Source organism: Chiloscyllium plagiosum, chromosome 9 (genome assembly GCF_004010195.1).
Source record: "Chiloscyllium plagiosum isolate BGI_BamShark_2017 chromosome 9, ASM401019v2, whole genome shotgun sequence".
NCBI lineage: Eukaryota > Metazoa > Chordata > Chondrichthyes > Orectolobiformes > Hemiscylliidae > Chiloscyllium > Chiloscyllium plagiosum.
In genome coordinates, this window is record NC_057718.1 from 77,134,127 (window position 1) to 77,155,221 (window position 21,095).

The following is a 21,095-nucleotide window of genomic DNA, read 5'->3' on the forward strand; positions in this document are numbered from 1 at the left end:
GCAGATGAATGCACAATCCTGGCACCATTTATGATGCCCTCGTTCTGTTTCACTCTACTTATCCCTCAGGATTTGAGACAAAAATAGTTATTTGGCAACAATGGCTATCATTATCCAACTGGGTCAAGACCCTGGTGCTTGACCCATGCATATGATGGAACCAATGCTGCCACATCAGCATTATCAACAACATCAGGTACTTTGGTAATGTTGTTGACTGTCACTCGATTCAAGGATAATGCATACTCCAGCTTCTGTTTGGAGCTTCATAGGATTGAACAACCTGATTTTCGATTTGCAGATCTTTGTGAATAGGGACAGGATATCCATTGAGATAGTGGGGTCAGGACTGCAGGTTTGCTTCATTTTCTTTCCTGTTCTATCACTGTGCTGTCTCATCATTAAGGCAATAAAGCAAAATGTAGCATAGGGAGCACATTGTTGCTATTTGGAATGATTAGTTGCAAGTTTCCTCTAGTTATTAATGTCAATGCTGCCGCACTTCGCTAAAACCTTCAGTGTTTTTGAAGCATTCGATTTGTACTCCCTGGGACTTTGGCCATTCAGACTTGAGAAAATAGGATCTGGTGGGGGAAATGCTTTTCAAACATCTGGATATAGTCTCCTGTATATTGTATAGGATCATATAGTATAGAAGAGGACCTTTGGCTCTTCAAGTCTACGCAGATGAAATAATAACCCTAAATCTACACTAGTCCCATTCTCCAGAACTTTGCCCATAGCTTTGTATGTTACGAGATTTGAAGTGCTCATCCAATTTCTTTTTAAAGGCTGTGAGGTATCCCACCTCAACAATACTCCCAGGCAATGCATTCCACATTCCTAACATGCTCTGAGTAAAAAAACCTTTCTTAAAAATCCTGTAAACCTCCTGCCTTTCACCTTAAAATTATGCATGTTGTAATTAACCCTTCAGTTAAAGGTAATAGCTGTTCTCTAATCCTCATAATGTTATACACCTCAATCAGGACTCCCCCTCAGCCGTCTCTGCTCTAAAGAAAACAACCCAAGCTTACCTGGCCTCTCTTCAGAGCTGATCCTGGTGAATCTTTTCTGCATCCTCTCCAGTGCAGTCTCATCCTTCCAATAGTTTAGTGAACAGAATTGCAAATTACTCCAGATAAGTCTGAACCAAATTTTGTACAGCTCCAACATAACCCCCTGTTCTTATAATCTAGTGTTCTTAGCTGCTGCCTTAAGGGATCTGCAGACAATGACCCCAAGATACATCTTCTCCTGAGCTTCCTAGTGTCCTGTTATTCTTTGAGTACTCCCTTGCCTTATTATTTATTCCAAAGTGTATCACCTTGCACTTATGAGGTTTAAATTCCATTTGTCACCAACTCCCCCATGACCAATCTGTTTATATCCTCTTGCAACTTAAGACCTTCTTCAGCACTGTTGAATACCTGGCAAATCTTCATGTCAAATCTTTGCAAACTTACTCATCATCTCCTCCCTCACATTTTATTCTATATCATTCATATGTATCACAAATAATAAGGGAGCCAACACTTAGTCCTCTGATACACTTCCAGACACTGGCATCCATCATCCAATTAGCCTTCTACTACTACTGTCTGTTTCTTACCACTAAGCCAGTTTTGGATCCAACTTACCAAGTTACCCTGGAACAGGTATGCTTTTATCTTTACCAGTCTTCCACGTGGGACCTCGTCAAAGTCTTTGTTAAAATCCATATAAACTACATGAACTGCACTACCTTCATCCTCACACTTGGTCACCTCCTCAAAAAATTGTTGAAAATAATCGGTCTGTGACAAAGCCAAACTGACTATCCCTGATAAAACATTGTCTCTCTGAGTGGAGATTAATTCTCTCCAATAGTTTCCCTACCGTTGATGTAATACTCACTGGTTTATCTCTACTACCCTTCTTGAAAATTGGAACCACATTAGCTGTCCTCTAGTCCTCTAGCACCACCTCTATAGCCAAAGAAACATTTTTGAAAAATTTTGATCACAGCCCCTGTAATTTTGTCATCTCCTATAGCAGCCTGAGATATAACTTATCCAGACCTGTGATTAGTCTATTTAAACCTACTAAAATCTCCAATACCTCCTCATTCCTCATGGTAAACTGCTGAAGACCTTCATAGTCCCACTTCCTGGATTAATTGCCTCTATCCTCCTTCTCCAGTTTGTCTACAGTATTCTTAGAGAATCACTTAACCTGCGTTATCTTTCCCAACAGCAAGTATTAGTCTTTTGTTCTGTGCTTTTTAAAAACAAGCTGCTGTTCAAAGTTGAATTTTCAATTTCATCTCAGTTACAAGTCAAAAATTAGAAAAATTAAAGAAAAATAATGATGGTCTCAATAAAAGTTATAACTTGTTAAGTATCCACTCCCTGGATTACTCTGAAGGAAGTATTCACTAAAGCATATAACATAGAAAGAGGTCATTCTCTGTCACAATTTATCATGGCCTGGACAATGTTACCATTTTTCTCAGCCTTGCCAGCTTGAATAGGTGCCAACTGAGAAAGAGGAAGAAGAAGAGAGGACTGGGAGAAGCAAAGAAGGCAGAAGGCTGGAATAATGGGATCACCTCATCTGAGTACAGTTTTATTCACGACAAGCTCATATCCCTATTCTACCCAGTAGCATACTTCACCTTTTGTCTGGTAACACTGTGCTAACACTGAAATGAAAAATGCCAAAATACAACCATTCCAAAACCATTTTATCATGGAAATCATCCAAAATATAATATCAAAGTTCGGTAAGCACTTTTGTGCATTCCTTTGATGCATGTCCTGCAATTCCCTTTGCCTGACCTATTGCCTTTATGCAGTGTTATTCCAATAGTTGCAGTGTTGCTGCAAGAAATCTTCAGATTTTCATTGGTGGTGACAGCAGATGGCCTTGCATGCTGCTCTTGGGCAGCTTAGGCCCTCAAAGGCCTGCTTTTGAACTATACAACTTCAGCCCAGCATCAGCATTCTTCACTGAATGGCTCTCAGAAAACAGCGAGTGAATTGGTGGAATGATGCTAGTGAAAAAATGTATACTGTCATCTTTGGAGCCAGAAACCCAGGTTTGATTCCAGCTTTGGGTGATTGTCTGTGTGGAGTTTGTACGTTCTCCCTGTATCTGTGTGGATTTCATCTGGGTGCTCCAGTTTCTTTCCATAATCCGAAGATGTGCAACTTAGTTGGATTGGCCATGGCCAAATAGAGGTTATAGGGATAGGGTAGCACGCTGACTCTGCGAGGGATGCTATTCGGAAGGTCATTAGGGACTCGTTTGGCCTAATGGCCTAATTCCATACATAGGAATTCTATGAAAACTGCAGTTTAGTGCTGCGAGGGACCTCTTTGAGGTCTGGCATCTGTAGCCATGAAGGAAACAGTTTGAGCCTGTTTGGGAGGTAATTGCTTATATGGCTAAAAGGTGAGATTGGATGTCCTCAGACTGTGCTTTGACTGCAGCATTCAAAAGCTTTCTGCTGGTGTTGCAATAGATGGTGAGATATTGGTCAACATGTACTGCATCATAGAATCAGAGAATCCCTAAAGTGTGGAAATAGGCCCAACAAGTCCACACCAACCCTCCAAAGAGTATCCCACCCAAACCTATTCCCCTACCCTATTACACTACTAATGCCCCTAACCTACACATCCCTGAACACTGAGGGCAATTTAGCATCGCCAATTCACTTAACCTGCACATCTTTGGATTGTGGGAGGAAACTGGAGCACACAGAGGAAACCCATACAGACACAGGGAGAATGTGCGAACTCCACCCAGTCACCCGAGGCTGGAATTGAACCCGGGTCCCTTGTGCTGTGAGGCAGCATTGCCACTCCAATATTTGGTTGAGTTTGCAAATGTTCACATGGAGTTGGCTACCACTTTCACATTGAAAAGCATAGGGTCCAAGGTCAACCCTTTGCCAAGTCAGTGCAAAACTTCTCCGTGCTCTTTGACAATGGAAGCAAGTTTTCTGGCAGGCATACTACTGTATATTTTTACCCTTTTTATGTATTCCAATCCATCAAAGTCCTAATGTGCATCCTCTACAGCAGAAATTATGCACAGTCACCCCATCCTATGGAATTGGTACCTGTGTGTTTTTTTTCACCCTAGTTGTAGGTCATTCCTGTAAGTAATTCACCACACGTAGACCCTGCCCATATGTTTCTCTATCAAGAATGAACTGTTCCAGAGGAGTGGGGTATGGAAAGGTGGATACCATCATTTTCAATGTTTACAGCCCTTCCACAGGCTATGACTTCAAATAGGGCCAGCACTATAACCCAGGTTCACAGATGATACAACAAAGTAAGCAATGTGGAAGAGGCTGAAGAGGGATATCAATTGATAGTGAGTGGGCAAAACTATAGCAGATGGAATATAAGGGCATGTTCTATATGTATTTAACCTAATTTAAAAAGGTAAAAGAGCACAACATGTTTTGAATGATGAGAGAGTGTCACATTTAGGAATGCCAGGTTATCCTAGTAGAGTGCCACAATATGATTGAATTCTACATTCAGTTTGAAGAAGAGCAGACTGGGTCTGCGACTGTTCTTAAAAAATGTAAGGGAAATTATGAAGACAGAGGATAGGTCAAAGAGCTGCTCTGGCAAATATTTAAGGAGATAGTTCAGAATATACAGAATAGATATGTTCCAATGAGTAAGGAAAATTCCATGCAAAGGACCTATCATCTGTGGTTAAGGAGAAATGTTAAAGATTATATCAGGCTTAAAGAAAAACATATAATTGTGCAAAAGCAGATGGTAGGTGAGAGGATTGGACAGAATATAAAACAAAGGAAAAGAATGACCTAAAACTTAATAAACAGCGAAAAAGTAGAGTACGATAGAAAACTAACAGAAATATAAAAACAAAGAATTTCTTTAAGTATTGAAAGGAGTGAACAAGGTGACTGTTGGTCCAGATTGGAGATTATCAGTAGTCAGCCGGAATATAGATTTCAGGTTATAATGGATCAGTCAAATTCTTATTGAAGCGCAGAGCTTACTCAAGAAGTAGAATGGCCTAACCTTAGTCCTAAGAAAGAAGGTCTCATTTTTTAATCATATATGTTGTTGATATGCATTTGTCACCATTCTTGTTACTCTGATCTCTATTGGAAAATTCTGCCAGTTATATTATAGCAATGGATAGCCTCTCCCATTGCTCTTTGCCCAAGTGTAACATTAGCACTGAATAAGTCAGGCAATCTTGTCCAGTCACTTTGAACACCTGCTGCAAAACAGATTACACTTGCCTTTAAGAGAAGGAAGCTGATATTTAGCAATGCAGCATAGCTTTAGGTGATGCCAACTTTGCAAAAACTTAGACCTTCTGCAAAGATATGCAACCTAATTCATTTTGCACTATTATGATACAAATGGGCAGGTAACACAAAGCTCCCATGCTGACTGCACTGCAACAAACACGCACATGCTAACTATATATTATAACCCTCATCTTGTTTTCAAGTCTTATTCAATTTCTCCCCTCAAATGCCTCAAGGAATTGTAAAAAGGATGATGGACCAGCTTTTGTCTATACTTCTTCCCTTCTGCTTTGTGTCAGGAACGGATTGTTCATCAGTTGCAAAGCACAGCATACTTAATCCCACATACCAACCTTCATTAAGTTAATTCTGTTTGTAATATCTCTTTTTTTTCCTGTCTCAGCAACAGCCTCGGTATGTTTTGGAATTTCTGAGGTATTGGATTCACTTTGATAATCAGAAGCTAACTTTTAAATTAAGATGTGTTATACATGTAACCTGGAAGATTTCCATTTAATGTTTGAAATGGAGTCAGAGACATGTCGAGGCATGTTTTGCACATTTCATTTAGGGAAGCACAAAGTGTAGCAATGGGGTGAAGAAGTAGTTTAAAAATTATTCCTTAAGTTTCTATGTATCTCTAGAATAGCTATCCAGGTTAGGTACTTTGAATATTCTATTGCTTGTCTTAAAATGTAACTTAATAGAGCTTTGTACTTTGAATTGCTGCACTGGCTTGTTTATTGTTCAGAAACTTTACTGGGCTATAAGAGTGTCCAGGTTACATTTCTATGGTTACCAATTACAAACTTGTCAATGGTTAAGAAAGTCTTTTGAAAGCACAATGGTGTTTCTTGTATTATATTTTCCACTTATGCTTATTAGAAAGATCAGGTTTGTTTTCATAACATCTTAAAATAGTTTAGTACAGAAGGAGGCCATTTGACACATTGCACCTATACTGGGTCCTTGATAGAACTATCTAATTAGTCCTACTCCCCAAATCCTTTCCGTATAATTCTGATAATATTTCCAGATCCATGAGCTACCCTTTTGAGAGCTATTGTTGAATCTGCTTCCAGAAAACATTCAGCTACAAAATTTCAAAATTTCCAGATCCTAATAATTGACTACATAAGAAGATGCATTTCCCTTTCTGGTTCTTTTGTTAATTACTTTAAATCTATCTTTCTGGTTATCTACAACTGAGTAGTGAAGATTCTGTCTCAGGAAGTTTACAAAAGTTGACTTTCTCCATCCTGTTCAAACTGGAATCAATACAGGTACATGTAATATTGAACTTTGTAATCAGCAGTAACACTATTCCTCACAACGTCTGTGAAAGGAATCTCTTTCCCCACAATCAGTTTGCATCTGTCACTAGGTCAAGGAGATTTAAAAGCAGTGAAGTCATTAAGCAGGTAAACCATCAGTTATATTTATGTATTCTCATGGGGAGCAACCGGAAAGTGTCACTGAAATTCTTTATCTCTACGTGAAATTTAACAGTACACTTATACATCATAGGTTTGAATATTTTGGTAGCAATATTTTGGTAGTTCTAATTAGCGATTGGAATATGGTAATTCCTAATACTATTGTTTCTTGTATAGAGAGAAATGAAGAAAACTAGGTTCATGAAATGAAAATGCAAGAGTGAATCTGAAGGTGTTCAGAAGAAGGTTCACTGGACTTGAAACGTTAACCGTGTTTCTCTTTCCACAGGTGTTGCCGTACTTGCTGAGTTTCTCCAGCAATTTTTGTTTTTTGTTACTGCTTTCTATTGTCGTCTTCAACCCAGTTTATGAAACTATATATCCACAAACAATAGTTGAGCAATAAGGTCCACATTACCATCAGTACCTTGAACACAGTAAAGAGGTTTTGTAACAGTGTTTCAGATACTTGATGTGATAAAGGTAGAATATTATAATTTGGAATTTAAACTTTAAAAAATATATTTTTATTAAAAATAATTTTTTTTCTTTTGAATATTACAACAAATACAAAACCAAACAATTCAAACCAGTATTAAAAACAAAACCGCTAATTGCACAAATAAATACTAACAACTAAGCTAAAAAGGAAAATCTTAACAATAATAATGATGATAACAACTGTAACACAGCTCAGCAAGACAAAACAATAGCTCTTGATGATCAAACGCACAAGCTTATACATATTCATATGTTCATAGTTCCTCCCCTCTGGATACCAAACCCATTACCTAGCCATTGCCATGGCTATATAAAGGCTTTTATTAGTTTTGTAGACAAATCTGTACCCAAATAGTCCAAAAAGGGTTGCCACGTCTTATAGAAATTCTTAGTTTTATGGTGCACCTTACTCGTCAGAAAGTCCAAGGGGATGAGCTCCTTGACTAGCTTATGCCAGCCCGTCAGCCTCAGGCGATTTTCCGACACCCACCCTCAAAGAATGTTCTTTCTGGCACAAAAAGTGAGGATACTGAAAAGCCTTTTCTCGTGTGCATCTAATGAAAGAGAATTAACAAAGTCAAGAAGAAGAGATACAGGGTCCATCTCCACCTCCGTCCCCAGGCCTTTTCTATTTTGCCTACTACAGCACTCCAGTATGCCAGCAGGTGGCAAGACTGAAGACCACAAATAACCATGCCTATGCTCACTTTACATTTAGAACACATTGGAGATGCTCCCGCTTTAACTTTAGCAAGGTGATCCGGGGCCAGATGTGCCCTGTCGAGAATCTTCAATTGCAAAGCGTGGGTCCTGTTGCAAATTGAGATCCTTCTTGTATTCTCCCTGATATCCTCCCATATTTCAGAAGACATCTCAACGTCCAACTCCCTCACCCATATCCTACAAAGCCGTTCGGTCTGATCCAAGGGGCCGTCTTCCAATAGATGATAAACGTTGCTAACAGATAATGTACTTTCAGTACTGAACACCCAATTCGCCATGTCAGACCTGTAAGGATCAGTTAGAAGTGTGGTCTGTTTTTGTATGAAGTTTCTAATTTAGAAGGACCGAAAGATGTCCATACTGGGGAATTCATATTTCCTAGCCAACTGGTCAAAAGACGTCAGTATGTCCCCTTTGAATAAATCACCCAGGCAAGATAGGCCCCTAGCTGCCCATACTTTAAACCCAGAATCCATTGTCCCTGGCTGAAAGCCTGGCATACCAATTATGGGTGTCAAAAATTATGTTTTGGCAATATTGCCCTCACCATGATGCCTTGCCCTTCATGCCTTGACAGTATTGATGACTATTGGGCTGTGGCAATATTCCTTAACTGCTCTCACTTATTCTAAGAACAGCAGGCTAACAAGGGGGTCATCTCGCCTGAGATGCTTCAAGGTCCAACCAAAGTGAACGACAGTCTCTCACCCCCACCCCCCCGGGCTCAGTCATTCATGTAAGATAGCAATGAGCTTAACTGATCATTTTTGACATCTGGGAGACCCACTCCTCCCGGTCTATAAGGTAACTGCAGTTTAGTCAATTTAATTACGGGCCGCTTGCAATACCAGATAAAAGGACTAAACCAGCCATTCAGTCTTCTAAATATTTGCTTAGTAAAAAGCAGAGGAAGCATTCACATAAGATACAACAGACAGGGCAGATTGTTCATTTTAATGAGGGCTATCTGACCTAACCAAGAGATTGGAAGTGCCTCCCATCGACGAAGGTCCTGCTTGATTCTGTCGAATAAATGGGCAAAATTGGCTTTAATAGCTGATCAAAAACGGGAGTAACAAATACGTCTAAGTAGAGAAAGCCCTCCTGCGACCATCTAAAGGGGAACCAAGATCCGCCCTCAGGATCAGGCACTTTCGGGAGACCACCCATGGGTATGGCCTCTGACTTCGCAAAATTGATCTTATAACCCGAGAAGCTACGAAACAAGTTGATGCATTGTATCAGGTGTGGCACTGAAACTGTTGTGTTTGATAAGGAGACAAGAACGTCATCTGTGATCTTATGTGACTTTGTCCCCATTTCTGGAGCAGTTGTATTGGGATCCCTGCGTATTGCTCCACCAGCTGTTCCATCACCAATATGAAAAGCAATGGTGACAAGGGATAGCCTTACAGATATTAAAATTGCTTGACCGTACACCATTAGTGGCAAGAGGATCACTATACAAAACCTCCACCCACCTGATGGAAGTCTCTCCTAGGCCAACCACTTCAAAGTATTAAAAAGATATGGTCACTTGACCCTGTCAAGTACCTTTTCCGCACCTAAGGAGATCACCAATCCCTGTACCTATTGCTATTGACATACTTGGATCATGATAAGTAATCTCCTGACATTATCTGTCAATCTGCGACCTTTTATGAACCCCTTCTGGTCCTCTTTAATGATGGAGGGCATTACAGTTTCTAGCCTTAATGCCATAGTCTTGGATAAAATTTTGAAGTCAACATTCAGGAGTGAGATAGATCCATAGGAAGCACAGTCCTCTGGGGCCTTCCCTTTTTTCAGAATGAGAGAGATGTTCGCCTCTGTTAGAGATGGTGGGAGGAGGCCACGACTATGTGAGTCATTAAACATACTAAGCATCGGCCCTGACAATATACTTATAAATTCCCCACAGAACTCACTGGGGAGCCCATTAGGACCCGACATCTTCCCATTCTGGAGCTGCCTCACAGTCTCCTGAACCTCTTCCTCTGACAATGGGGCATTGAGGAAAGACTCGTGTTCAGGGGTCATTCCCAGAAGGCCCAAATTCTTAAAAAAGGACTCCATCCTGACCTCCTAACCGGCTCACTCTCATTGCTTCAGTTTGGTATAATTCAGAGTAAAATTTCCGGAATGCTGCATTAATCCTTTTTAGAATCGTAGGTCAAATTTCAGTGTCCTCTCTGATCAAGGAAATGGCTTGGAGGGCACTCCTCTTCCTAGCAAGGTATGCTAGATACTTGCCCAACTTATCCCCATGCTCAAACAGCCTTTGACTTGCAAATATAAACTCTGTCTTGGCTGTCCATGTGAGCATGAAGTTCAGCGTAGACTGGAGCTCTGTGATCCTCTGCAGTTTAGCCAGCAAGAGCCTGTCAAAGTATGCCTTTTGAGCTACTTTCAGACATGCCTCGAGCAAGCGTTGCTGCTCAACCATCTATTGCTTCTTACTGGCTGAATACTAACCCCCTAGTATAGGCTTTAGCTGTTTCTCAAAGAATGGATGGGCCACTGGCCGAGTCTGAATTAATATCCAAGAAAGCACTGAACCCAGTTGAAAAGAATTCAATAAACTTGCTATCCTTAAGGATGAAGGGGTCCAGTTGCCAGTGCCTCGAGCCTTACTCTTAATCATTAAATACACTGGGGCGTGATCGAAAATAGTGATATTGCCAAGTGTACATGACACCACAGAGCCTAGATGTGCTGCGGGGGTCAGAAAAAAAATCAATCTTGGTATGGCATCTATGTGAGTTCGAGAAGAATGTGAAATCCCTACCAGTAAGGTGATGGTGTCTCCAAACATCTACCAACCCCAATTCAGCACACAAATCCCTTAATAGTTTAGATCGCAAAAAAGATATTGGCACCCTTTGGGCAATCTGTCTACCGTGGCGTCAATGAGACAATCGAAATTCTGTCCTACAATGATAGTTTGAGATGCAAGGTTAATCAGTCTAGAAAGTGCATCTGTCAAGAATTTAAGGGGGTGGGCTGGGGTAAGTACACATTTAAGATCCCATATTCTTCCCCATGTATCAAAGCTTTGAGGATAACAAATCTCCTGTATGTGTCTTTAATGCACTCTAATAACTTAAATGAGAGATTCTTTTCAACTAAAATGGCCACCCCCCTACTCCTCATATTGAAAGATGAAAAATAAACCCGGTCATACCCATTCTGTTGCAGCTTCAAATTGTCTGCGTTATCCAAGTGTGTTTCTTGTAATGAGGCAACATCTACCCTCTCCCTTTTAAGGTAGAAAGTACCTTGACAGGTGAGTGGCTCCCCTTAATATTCCAGATGCACCACTTAAACACATCCTTAGCCATAAACTTCTACAGCACCATTCAGACTCCAGAGAGGAAGAGCTACCGATCGCTGAGCTTTAATGCAAAAGAATCCACAGAACCCTAAAATTACACAGACTAAAATAACTACATTCAACAAATCTACAAACATATAAAAAATATATACGGCAAAAAGAGAAAAACAAAAAAATCGCCAAAGACACTGATGGAGGAATTTACCCCCCCATTCTATGGAGGTACCTACACATCCTATAACCCTACTAACCATCCCAACCACCCTCTCAACTCCTACCAGCTAGGGTCGCGCCACATACACTGACCATTCGGTAGAGGGAGAAAAACACCCAAAAGCAAGGTTAGTACGATAGTCAAGAAGACTAAAAATAAATATGTCACCAACCCCTTAACATAACTTAGAAATTAGAAATAAATACTCTATCCATCCCAGACATCATTTCATGCAACTTATTACCAGAAAGGAGACTCTACCAAGTCCTTTCAAAGAAAAGCAAATTCGAACAGCTCTGTCCTCTATGCCTATTCGGACATTCGACTTAAGTCAGCACGTCCACAAAGTTCTTTGCTTTCTCTGACAAGTCGAACAAATGTTGAATCTGTTATGATTGATCCGAAGCACCGCTGGATATCTTAAAGAATACTGGATCCCAAGCTGTCTCAATCTCCTCGACGCCATTATAGGGCTTCAAAGTTTGTGAGAAGATTTGTAGCTCGAGTGCTCGTTGTTGTGGTTCTGTTCGCTGAGCTGGGAATTTATTGCAGACGTTTCGTCCCCTGTCTAGGTGACATCCTCAGTGCTTGGGAGCCTCCTGTGAAGCGCTTCTGTGATGTTTCCTCCGGCATTTATAGTGGTTTGAATCTGCCGCTTCCGGTTGTCAGTTCCAGCTGTCTGTTGCAGTGGTCGGTATATTGGGTCCAGGTCGATGTGCTTATTGATTGAATCTGTGGATGAGTGCCATGCCTCTAGGAATTCCCTGGCTGTTCTCTGTTTGGCTTGTCCTATAATAGTAGTGTTGTCCCAGTCAAATTCATGTTGCTTGTCATCTGCAGTGTGGCTACTAAGGATAGCTGGTTGTGTCGTTTCGTGGCTAGTTGGTGTTCATGGATACAGATCNNNGGTATCCGTTTTTGGCGAATACATTGTATAGGTGTTCTTCTTCCTCTTTTTGCAGTTCTGGTATACTGCAGTGTGTTATGGCCCTTTTGAATAGTGTCTTGATGCAACTTCTTTTGTGTGTGTTGGGGTGGTTGCTTTCGTAGTTCAGGACTTGGTCTGTGTGTGTTGCTTTCCTGTATACCTTTGTGGTGAATTCTCCGTTAGGTGTTCTCTGTACCATGGCACAGAGGCATGGCACTCATCCACAGATTCAATCAGTAAGCACATTGACCTGGACCCAATATACCGACCACTGCAACGGACAGCTGGAACTGATAACCGGAAGAGGCAGATTCAAACCACTATAAATGCCGGAGGAAACATCACAGAAGCACTTCATAGGAGGCTCCCAAGCACTGAGGATATCACCTAGACAGGGGACGAAACGTCTGCAACACAAATTCCCAGCTCGGTGAACAGAACCACAACATTGTAGGGCTTCTTTTTCTGGACCACTGCTGCCAAGAAGTCTTGAAAAACATGACCCTGGAGCTGCCACATACCAACGCCTTCATTTCCCTCCCCTGGATTTAGAGGCTTCCATGACCCTGTGCTTGTTTTTATAATGATGGAATCTTATCAGGACAGGGCATGGGCGCTAATCCGCACCTGATTTTCGAGCCACTATCCGTTGGGCTATTTCAATTGTTATCCTTCCCGTCTGAGCTTCCAAACCAAGGAACTCCAGGAACCACTTCTCGAAGAAATTCACCAGTTGCTCACTTCCGTCCCCTTAAGATTGCCAATGACACGCAGGTTCTTCTTTCTTCTACTCCTGTTTTTGAGATTGTCTACCAGATCCAACAGACCTGGACCTGCATTTCCCGGGCTTCAATCTGGCTCTTGGAGGAGTCAGTCTCTGCCTCTACCCCAGCAGCCCAGCGCTTGAGCTCATCAGTCCTTTTTCCCAGGTCTTGCAGCATAGCAGAGACAGGAGCCAGCTTCTGTTCAATTTTTTCCTGGATCTGCCTCCCCAGGACCTCGAAATTTGGCCAACTCCTCAACCAGGGTCTGGTGAGTCAGCAAGCCTGCTGCTTCAGTGGGCTGGACCATGGTCTCGGTCCCGGGCAAGCTTACTCCTTTCTTCGGCATTCTCCAGCTGCAAGGACAAAGGGAAGTAAAATGTTTCAGGTTTCCAGCTCCTTTACTGTGTTTTTACACACAGTAAAGTATTTTGGATGGGTTCTGGCTCTGTCAGGTTGGTTTTGCAGTGCAGAGCCCAGCAAACATGATCTTACCAGGGTGCAGCCATCTTGGATCCCCGGAATTTAAATTTTAAACTGGAGATAAAATCAATTTGTAGTTTCGTTTCTGTAAAGGTAACTTTTTTTTAAAGAAGACAAAATAATTTGGAACAGTGAACTAACTACATAATTTCCAAGAAATCATATGACTTATGATTGAGTGCATAGCAGGATACTAACATGTGATGTTAATTAATTATAATTACCATCCCTTTCTGAGCTGCATGGCTGTGTGTACAGCTGCTCCGAGGGTCTATGTATGGTGATTGATGTACCAACCCAGGGATCTGTGTAAAAGAAAACAATACAAGGAACATTGTTTATAACATAGAGAAAACAGAGCACAGGCTACTCGTAGTATAAATTCAGTCCAGAACAAACAGTTTCACCCTAGCAGAAGAGCAAATTAATTTTGTGAAACCCCAAACAGTGTGGGTTTGTGGAGAAATTTTCAAGATGTCAGAAATTAAAAGAAGTTTGGATCATTAGAACTGGAAAGATGACTCTAGACCATCAATACTGGAGTCAGTTAACTAAGAAATTAAATAGTTACAATGGGAATGGTACTTATAGATGCTGTCTTTGTTAACATCTCTCTAAATAATATACATAGCTTTATTTTATTTTCTTTTGCATAATAAACTCATATTATTGTATTTTATTAAGGATCAAGAGCAGCCCCCAGTGATTAATTTTCACAGTAACCAACTGTAAAATTTAAACTTATGTCCTATCAAGCAAAGTTTCAATCTGGGATCTCTCCTATCTAATATTAGAGGAATTTGGGTGTTTAATGCCACAGTCTCTGAAGATTTCATAATTTGCATTCATTGCCATTCAGAATTAGCAGAAAGCAAATAAACTAAAGCATATAGATTTGTAGAAATTGCAGCTTTTCATCCACTCAGCCCATTTTACTCTCAACTTGAGCTCTGTGGTCTGATTCCCTTTTATATTCTTTGTTTATAAAATTATGTTAGTATTTCAGCTTTATTAGTTAATTGTGGTATAGCATTTCCTAATAGGCTCCTATATGAAAATGTCTTCCAGTTTCCACTTATAAAGTCCATGAATGTTTTAAAAAAATCTATCAAATCTGCTCCCAACTTTCAACTTGCCAGTGGAAAAAAATGCTAGTTTGTTTCAGCATCCTTTGGTATGTCAAAAATATTTTACTTGCTCAGATGTACATTATGCTGACCTAAGCTCATGAATGATGTTATATAAATGCAAACTTGTTTTCTTTCTCTCATGTCAATTTGTATTTACTGCAGGTTTTACTTTGCCGATAGGGTTCTCGTCTCCATTGACTGGTCTTTCTGCAGCCTTGTCTCCAGGGATCAACACAACTGCTTTTCAATTCTCTGGCCCTTCTGCTAATGAAAATTCTTCAAATGCTAAAGGATCGTTTTGCATTCCATTAGTCCAAATAATCCAATCCCCAGCACAAGAAAGTGCATCCACATCACCAATTAGCAGTGATCCTACTCAGACAGCAATGTATCCACCCCCACCTCAAAACTCAGGTTAGTCAATAAGGTTTTACTTCTGATCTAAAGTAAATGTAAATATTCTTAGCTGAGAAACAACAAGGCAAAGTTAGCAGTAACAAGGTTATTAAGAAGTAAGGTAAAGGCAGGATGGCTCCCAGCTCAAGAGTACACATTCCATGCAATGTGGGAGCTGCAGGTTTCTTCCTGTTTCTTGCTTAACGATTTGTGCAGGAAGTATTGTCAGTTGAAACTTGAGCAGCATTTAGTCACTGTGTATCCTTGAGGTTGAGAGGTACATTGGCAGCATGTTTATAGCTGTGGCTACCCTACATCTTAAGCATACACGGAGAGACAGTGAATGGGTCAAAAAGAAAAAGTCTAGATTAGAGTGGTGCTGGAAAAACATGGTCAAGCAGCATCCGAGGAACAGGAAAATTGAGTGCAGGAGTCCTCTAAGTTTATCTTACTTACTAGCCTGTACTCCGTTCTGAATACTGTTACAAAGTGGATGTAGATACCTCTCTGATAATTAAAACCAAAACACCCCTAGACGATAACCTCGCCTCGTAATCTGATAAAGAAGCATGACAAGTCGTATAACCTACCTCTCACCCCTACAATCTGTTATAGAGGGTGATTAAATGAAATGAAATCCTTTCACTCACTCTACAATTGACAAGCAACAATTTATTTAACTAACTCCAACAGTGAAAAAAATTAACAGAACAACTAACAAACTGAACAATTCCTCTCCATGTACCTATTACCAAATAAAACAAGATTCTATCGGTATGCTGTTTCAATAACACAGGTCCCACTTATATAAGTTCAGGTAATAACAACAATAAATTAAAACTTAGTTTCTCAAAGTTCACACAGAATGTGTCCTCCAGAATAGTCCTCATCCTCTTCGCTGATTCTGCTGTTGGGAATGTTTTCTCTGTAATTCTTCCATTCTGTACACCTCTGTCAAATTCTTCTGTCCAAATTACCTTCTCAGTTATTTTCTGGTCTCAAGAATATTAGCTAAATGTGCTGTGTACCCTTATAGATAATGCTTTTTAGAGAGCGTGGAGATTTCTTGTAACAGCCCGATATTTCTTTCTCAAATGGCGGGTTTGCTCTCTCTTTAGATGACAGTTGGTGCTCTCTCTCTGTCTAATTGCCCCTCTGTTATATACCCCTATGACACATCAAATTCTTATAATATGATTGGGTTCAGGATGTCAACACCATTCGATTTGATTTTAATTGGTCCTTAGTCTCCAAGTGCCTTTTAAAATTAATTGGCTGAATTTAAACTGTTGTCTGCGTAAAAATGCTGCTTGGACCTGCTGACTGGCTCTTTGATACAATATTCTGGATTAGTTGTGCTGGAAAAGCACAGCAGTTCAGGCAGCATCCGAGGAGCAGTAAAATCAACGTTTCGGGCAAAAGCCATATGTCAATTTGAGCACTTGCAGATGCTTGCTCACAGACATTCATTTTTAAAACATCTAAGCATAATAAACACTTTATCTTAAAGGGGGTGACACCATGCTTTCCCCCATTTTCCAACTTTACCATTTTTACATACCAACTTCGTGACAACACTGATGAAACTGATGGTTTATCTGGTGGCTGTGCAACCAGAGCCAGATGGGTGGATCCATGAGCAGTTCAATCGTTCAGAGTAGTACAAGGAAGATTGGTGAAGGAATAGTGACAAGGACTTCTCAAGGCAAGAGAACAGTTAGGTTTTTTTGTGGCTGCAGTCATGAATTCAGGATAGTATGTTTCCTTCTTGGTGCTAGGGTTGTGGATGTCACTGAGCAGTTGTGAATCATTCTGGAATTGCACAAAAAGAGGTCAGGATCCATTTTTAGAAACAAGGACATAGGTAGACAAAGGGATGGGGTCCTGAAGGCAATGATTAAGGAATTGGGAAAAACATTAAAAAGCAGGAATTTAAAGGAAGTGATCTCCAGATTACTCTCAATGCCATGTGCTAATGAACATAGAAGTAGGAGGTTAGAGCAGACGAGTACTGTAGAGGTGATTTTAAAAAATGATAAATTGTGGATGTTCCTGATGGGGCCATTTATTGGCCATTCCTGGTTGCGCTTGAGAAGGTGGTGGTGAGCTGAGGCTTTGTACCATTACAAACCATTTTGTTTTGGTGGATCCATAATGCCATTAGGGAGGGATTTCAGGATTTTAATTCAGCACCACTGAACAAGCAGCAGTATATTTCCAAGTCAGGATAGTGACAGGCTTGGAGGAATTTGAAGGTCATTTTGTTCCCATGGGTCTAAGGCCCTTGACCTTCTAGATGAAAGTGGTCATGGGTTTGGAAGGTGCTCTATAAGGAGCATTGATGAAATTCTGCAGTACATCTCGTAGATGGTATACACTGCTGCTACTGAACATCAGTTGTGGAGGGAATGGATGTTTATTGATGTGGTGACAATCAAGTAAGCAGCTTTTTCTTGTATGACATCAAGCTTCTTGTGTGCTGTTCACCTGCACATCTTTCAGGAGAATTCCATTACACTTCTGACATGTTCCTTGTAGATCATGGACAGGATTTGGGGCAATTGGGAAATGGTACTTCCTTCTTGCCTGCTTTGCTTTTTTTAACCACTGTATTCATATGGCTAGTCCAGTTTAGTTTCTGCAGAACATTAACCCACAGGATGTTAATAATGTGGTATTCAGTGATGATTATGTCATTAAATAGTTTCTCTCTGGATAATATCGTCAATACCTGGTATTTGTGTTGCACAATGTTATTTGCCACTTGTCAGCCAAAGCCTGGATATTGTCTATGTCTTGCTCCAATTGGACATGGACTATTTCAGTATCTGAGAAATCTGTGTGATCATCAGCGAATCCTTCAATTCTGACCTCACAATGGAAGGAAGATCATTGTTGAAGCAGCTGAAGATGGTTGAGCCTCGAACTCTGTCCGGAAGGTGGCCAACAAAGATTTCTGTGACTGAAATGACTAATCTTTCATAATCACAACCAGCTTCATTTGGACCAGGTATAACTCCAGTCAGTGGAGTTATCAACTCCATTCTCATGCCTGCCTAGGACCTGCATCCTAGGACTTGCTTCCAGAGTTGGTGGGTATGATTCTGATGCCTACATGCAACCATTCCTTAGGGCAAAAATTGCGTGTGGTGAGATATCATTTTAAACTGAGGCAGTTCTCTCATGTAGGGAAATTTCCTTACTCAAATTGCCTTCCTCGACAGGAAAGGTCTAACTACGGTGCAAAGTGTATACCTACCCCCAGTGAGTTTCAATTCTCCATCTTGGATGGGGTTGAAAATCAGATTTCCGGTTTCCTCTGGTGCAGGATTATTAGAACCCATTAAAAGGACATCAGAACTGACAGTATGTGATAAAGATAGAAGCCAGCCGAGGAATATGGAACATTCTGAAAGGTAATTGTAAAGTATTTTCACAGCTTCAATGTGTAGGTCTTTATTTCCACTTTCTCTAGTTCTTCAGGTTTACTCTGGGTATCAATAACCCAAGACAGTTCTAACCACAGAATATAACCAATGTCTTTATTAAAACAAAGTACACTACAAAAAAAACTGTAAAAATATTACCTATAGGCTTACAATCACAAGTGAACCCTTGGCTGAAGATCAGATGAGAACAAGTGATCAATCTGCTCTATCTCAATTTTGCATTGTTGACCAGTTGACCTTCCCTGAGCTAGCTAATTTTTTGCTGTGAGACAAGTTTGTTCTTTCCTTATTCTTTCCATGTAAAGAAGTTATGTATTAACAGTCTTTAAAATTTTATTTCATAGATCCTCTTGACTTGCCTCATTGTTGTTTTTACTTCCTAATTTCTTAGCATGCTCCAAATATCATACTTCCCTAATGTTTATCTACTTTGTATATCTTCATTACCATCAATTTTACTGTTATATCCCACCATGATACATAATTAGTGACTAGCTTGTTTGTATTTTTAAAAGAAGTTTTATTTTCCTGGACTCTGTCAACCTATGTTTCCAGTTCATGTTGTATTGGCAAAATTGTATGATAATACTGTTGTCCATTCTATTTTCCCAAGTTCTACTCATGACCCCTCAAAATAAATCTATTATTCTGATTTCTGTCACACTTGTGGACTTCCCTTTTTAAAACCTTGTAGCATAATATAATTATCACTAACATCTAGATTTTCCCCTACTTTTATCTCTACTTGATGGAAAGATTTCTCTCCTCCCCTCAATAGAAGGGGCTGAGAAGATGAGTTATTTGCTTAGAAAACTGCAAGGGTTGGTAATATATTTTGTGGGGGAAAGTTTAGCTCAGTCTGATGCCAAAAGTGTGGGTTCAATTCCTATCACTGGCTGAGGTTACCATGAAGGACTTTCCTTCTCAAACTCTCCTCTCATCTGAGGTATAATGGCCCTCAGGTTAAATCACCACCAATTGTCTTTCTAATGAAAGAGGAGTCCTATGGTCTGTTAAGACTATAGTGATACAATGCAATGCAATGCAATACATTGTACTGATACAGTTGCCTGTTAATGCTATATCTGATTTGGTTGCCAATTTCCAAAATGAGTGAGGTTATAAGAATTGGGACAAATATCATGACACTTACCAAGAAATAGACAAATGTAACATGTATTAGATATTTCTAATCAGCATGTTTAGAGACGTTATGGCACACCTTTGGAACAGGTATGACTTGAACCCCAGTTTCCTGGCTAAGCTGTTTGGAATATAAATCTTTAAACATTTCTGTTACAGTACTTCAATAACCATTGTATATTTAAGATCTGTGAAATTTCATATTTTATAGCAGCATTAGTTGAAAAAATCATAATTGATATGCTTTAATATTCTTGTTATAAACTCTTTGGGTTTTGTGTGATAGGTGATTCGATGGCTGAAAATTCTATTTTGGTGCAGCATTTGTCTAATGAGAAACCTGAGATACATGTTTCCAGACTACAATTGCAGATGGAGGAGGCAGAAACAAGTCTAGGTAAGATTAAAAATCAAGTTGTTTAAAGACAAAGGGAATCCTAAATGTTTGTTTTGAGGTACTCTCCCCTTTGTAGAAGTAAATACTATACTTAGCATCAATTTCTTCTTGGTCAGATTCATTTATCACTGAAGTTAAAGAACAGCTTCAGGACACATGCAGCAACCTCCCACTCCATTGACCCAGCCAAAAGGATGACTAAAATGTCAGAGATTGCTGGCATGCACTAATTTTCCTCCTAACTTTCCTTGACACTGATCTGGCTTTCTTAGAGCCAGCTCTCAGAGTGAATAGATCTTTTTACAATCCTTTATGTATCTGTCAGCCAGGACTCTCTGATTGGACCAGATTAACAACCCCAATCAGGACACTGATATTCTGTGAGGTCAACCTTGCTGACCTTGTTACAAGCACTATATACCCTATCCCTGACACCCTGTACAACCATGGCTAATCATCCTTGGATATTATCGGGCAATTTATCTAACTAATCTGCACATTTTTTAGACTTTAGGAGCAGCTGGCAGAAATACACACAGATTCGGGAAAATGTGCAAACTCCACGCAGGCTGTCACCCAAGATTGAAATCAAACTCAGGTGCTTAGCATTGTGAAGCAACAGTGCTAACCATAGTGCCAGCATGCCATTCAAGGAGACATGAAAAGTTTGAACTTTTTAGTTGGAACTGAGAAGACATCTTATCTTGAAGATTGTAAAAGTTGCTATATGCTTTTAACATTTTAAGTTCGTTCGGTTGAAAAGACAGAAATGAAGATTGACAAATTAAGCGTAATCACAGAAAAAGTGAAGGGACAAAAAATGCAGAGAATGGTTAGAACATGTAATTGTCTCCCAGAAACCTGGAGGTGAGACCATAAATACTTGTAACAAAAAAGTAATTGAGTG

The 21,095-nt window shown here is 40.1% G+C and overlaps 1 protein-coding gene across 1 annotated transcript in view; it reads left to right on the forward strand.

Moving 5' to 3' along the window:
* The window catches only part of LOC122553260 (centromere protein J-like), a 68,869-nt gene that overhangs the window by 14,340 nt on the left and 33,434 nt on the right, over window positions 1-21,095 (forward strand). The window contains exons 2-3 of the mRNA XM_043696845.1: window positions 14,966-15,217; window positions 20,078-20,188. Of these exons, the coding sequence (XP_043552780.1) occupies window positions 14,966-15,217; window positions 20,078-20,188 (363 nt within the window). The remainder of the gene's footprint in view (window positions 1-14,965; window positions 15,218-20,077; window positions 20,189-21,095) is intronic.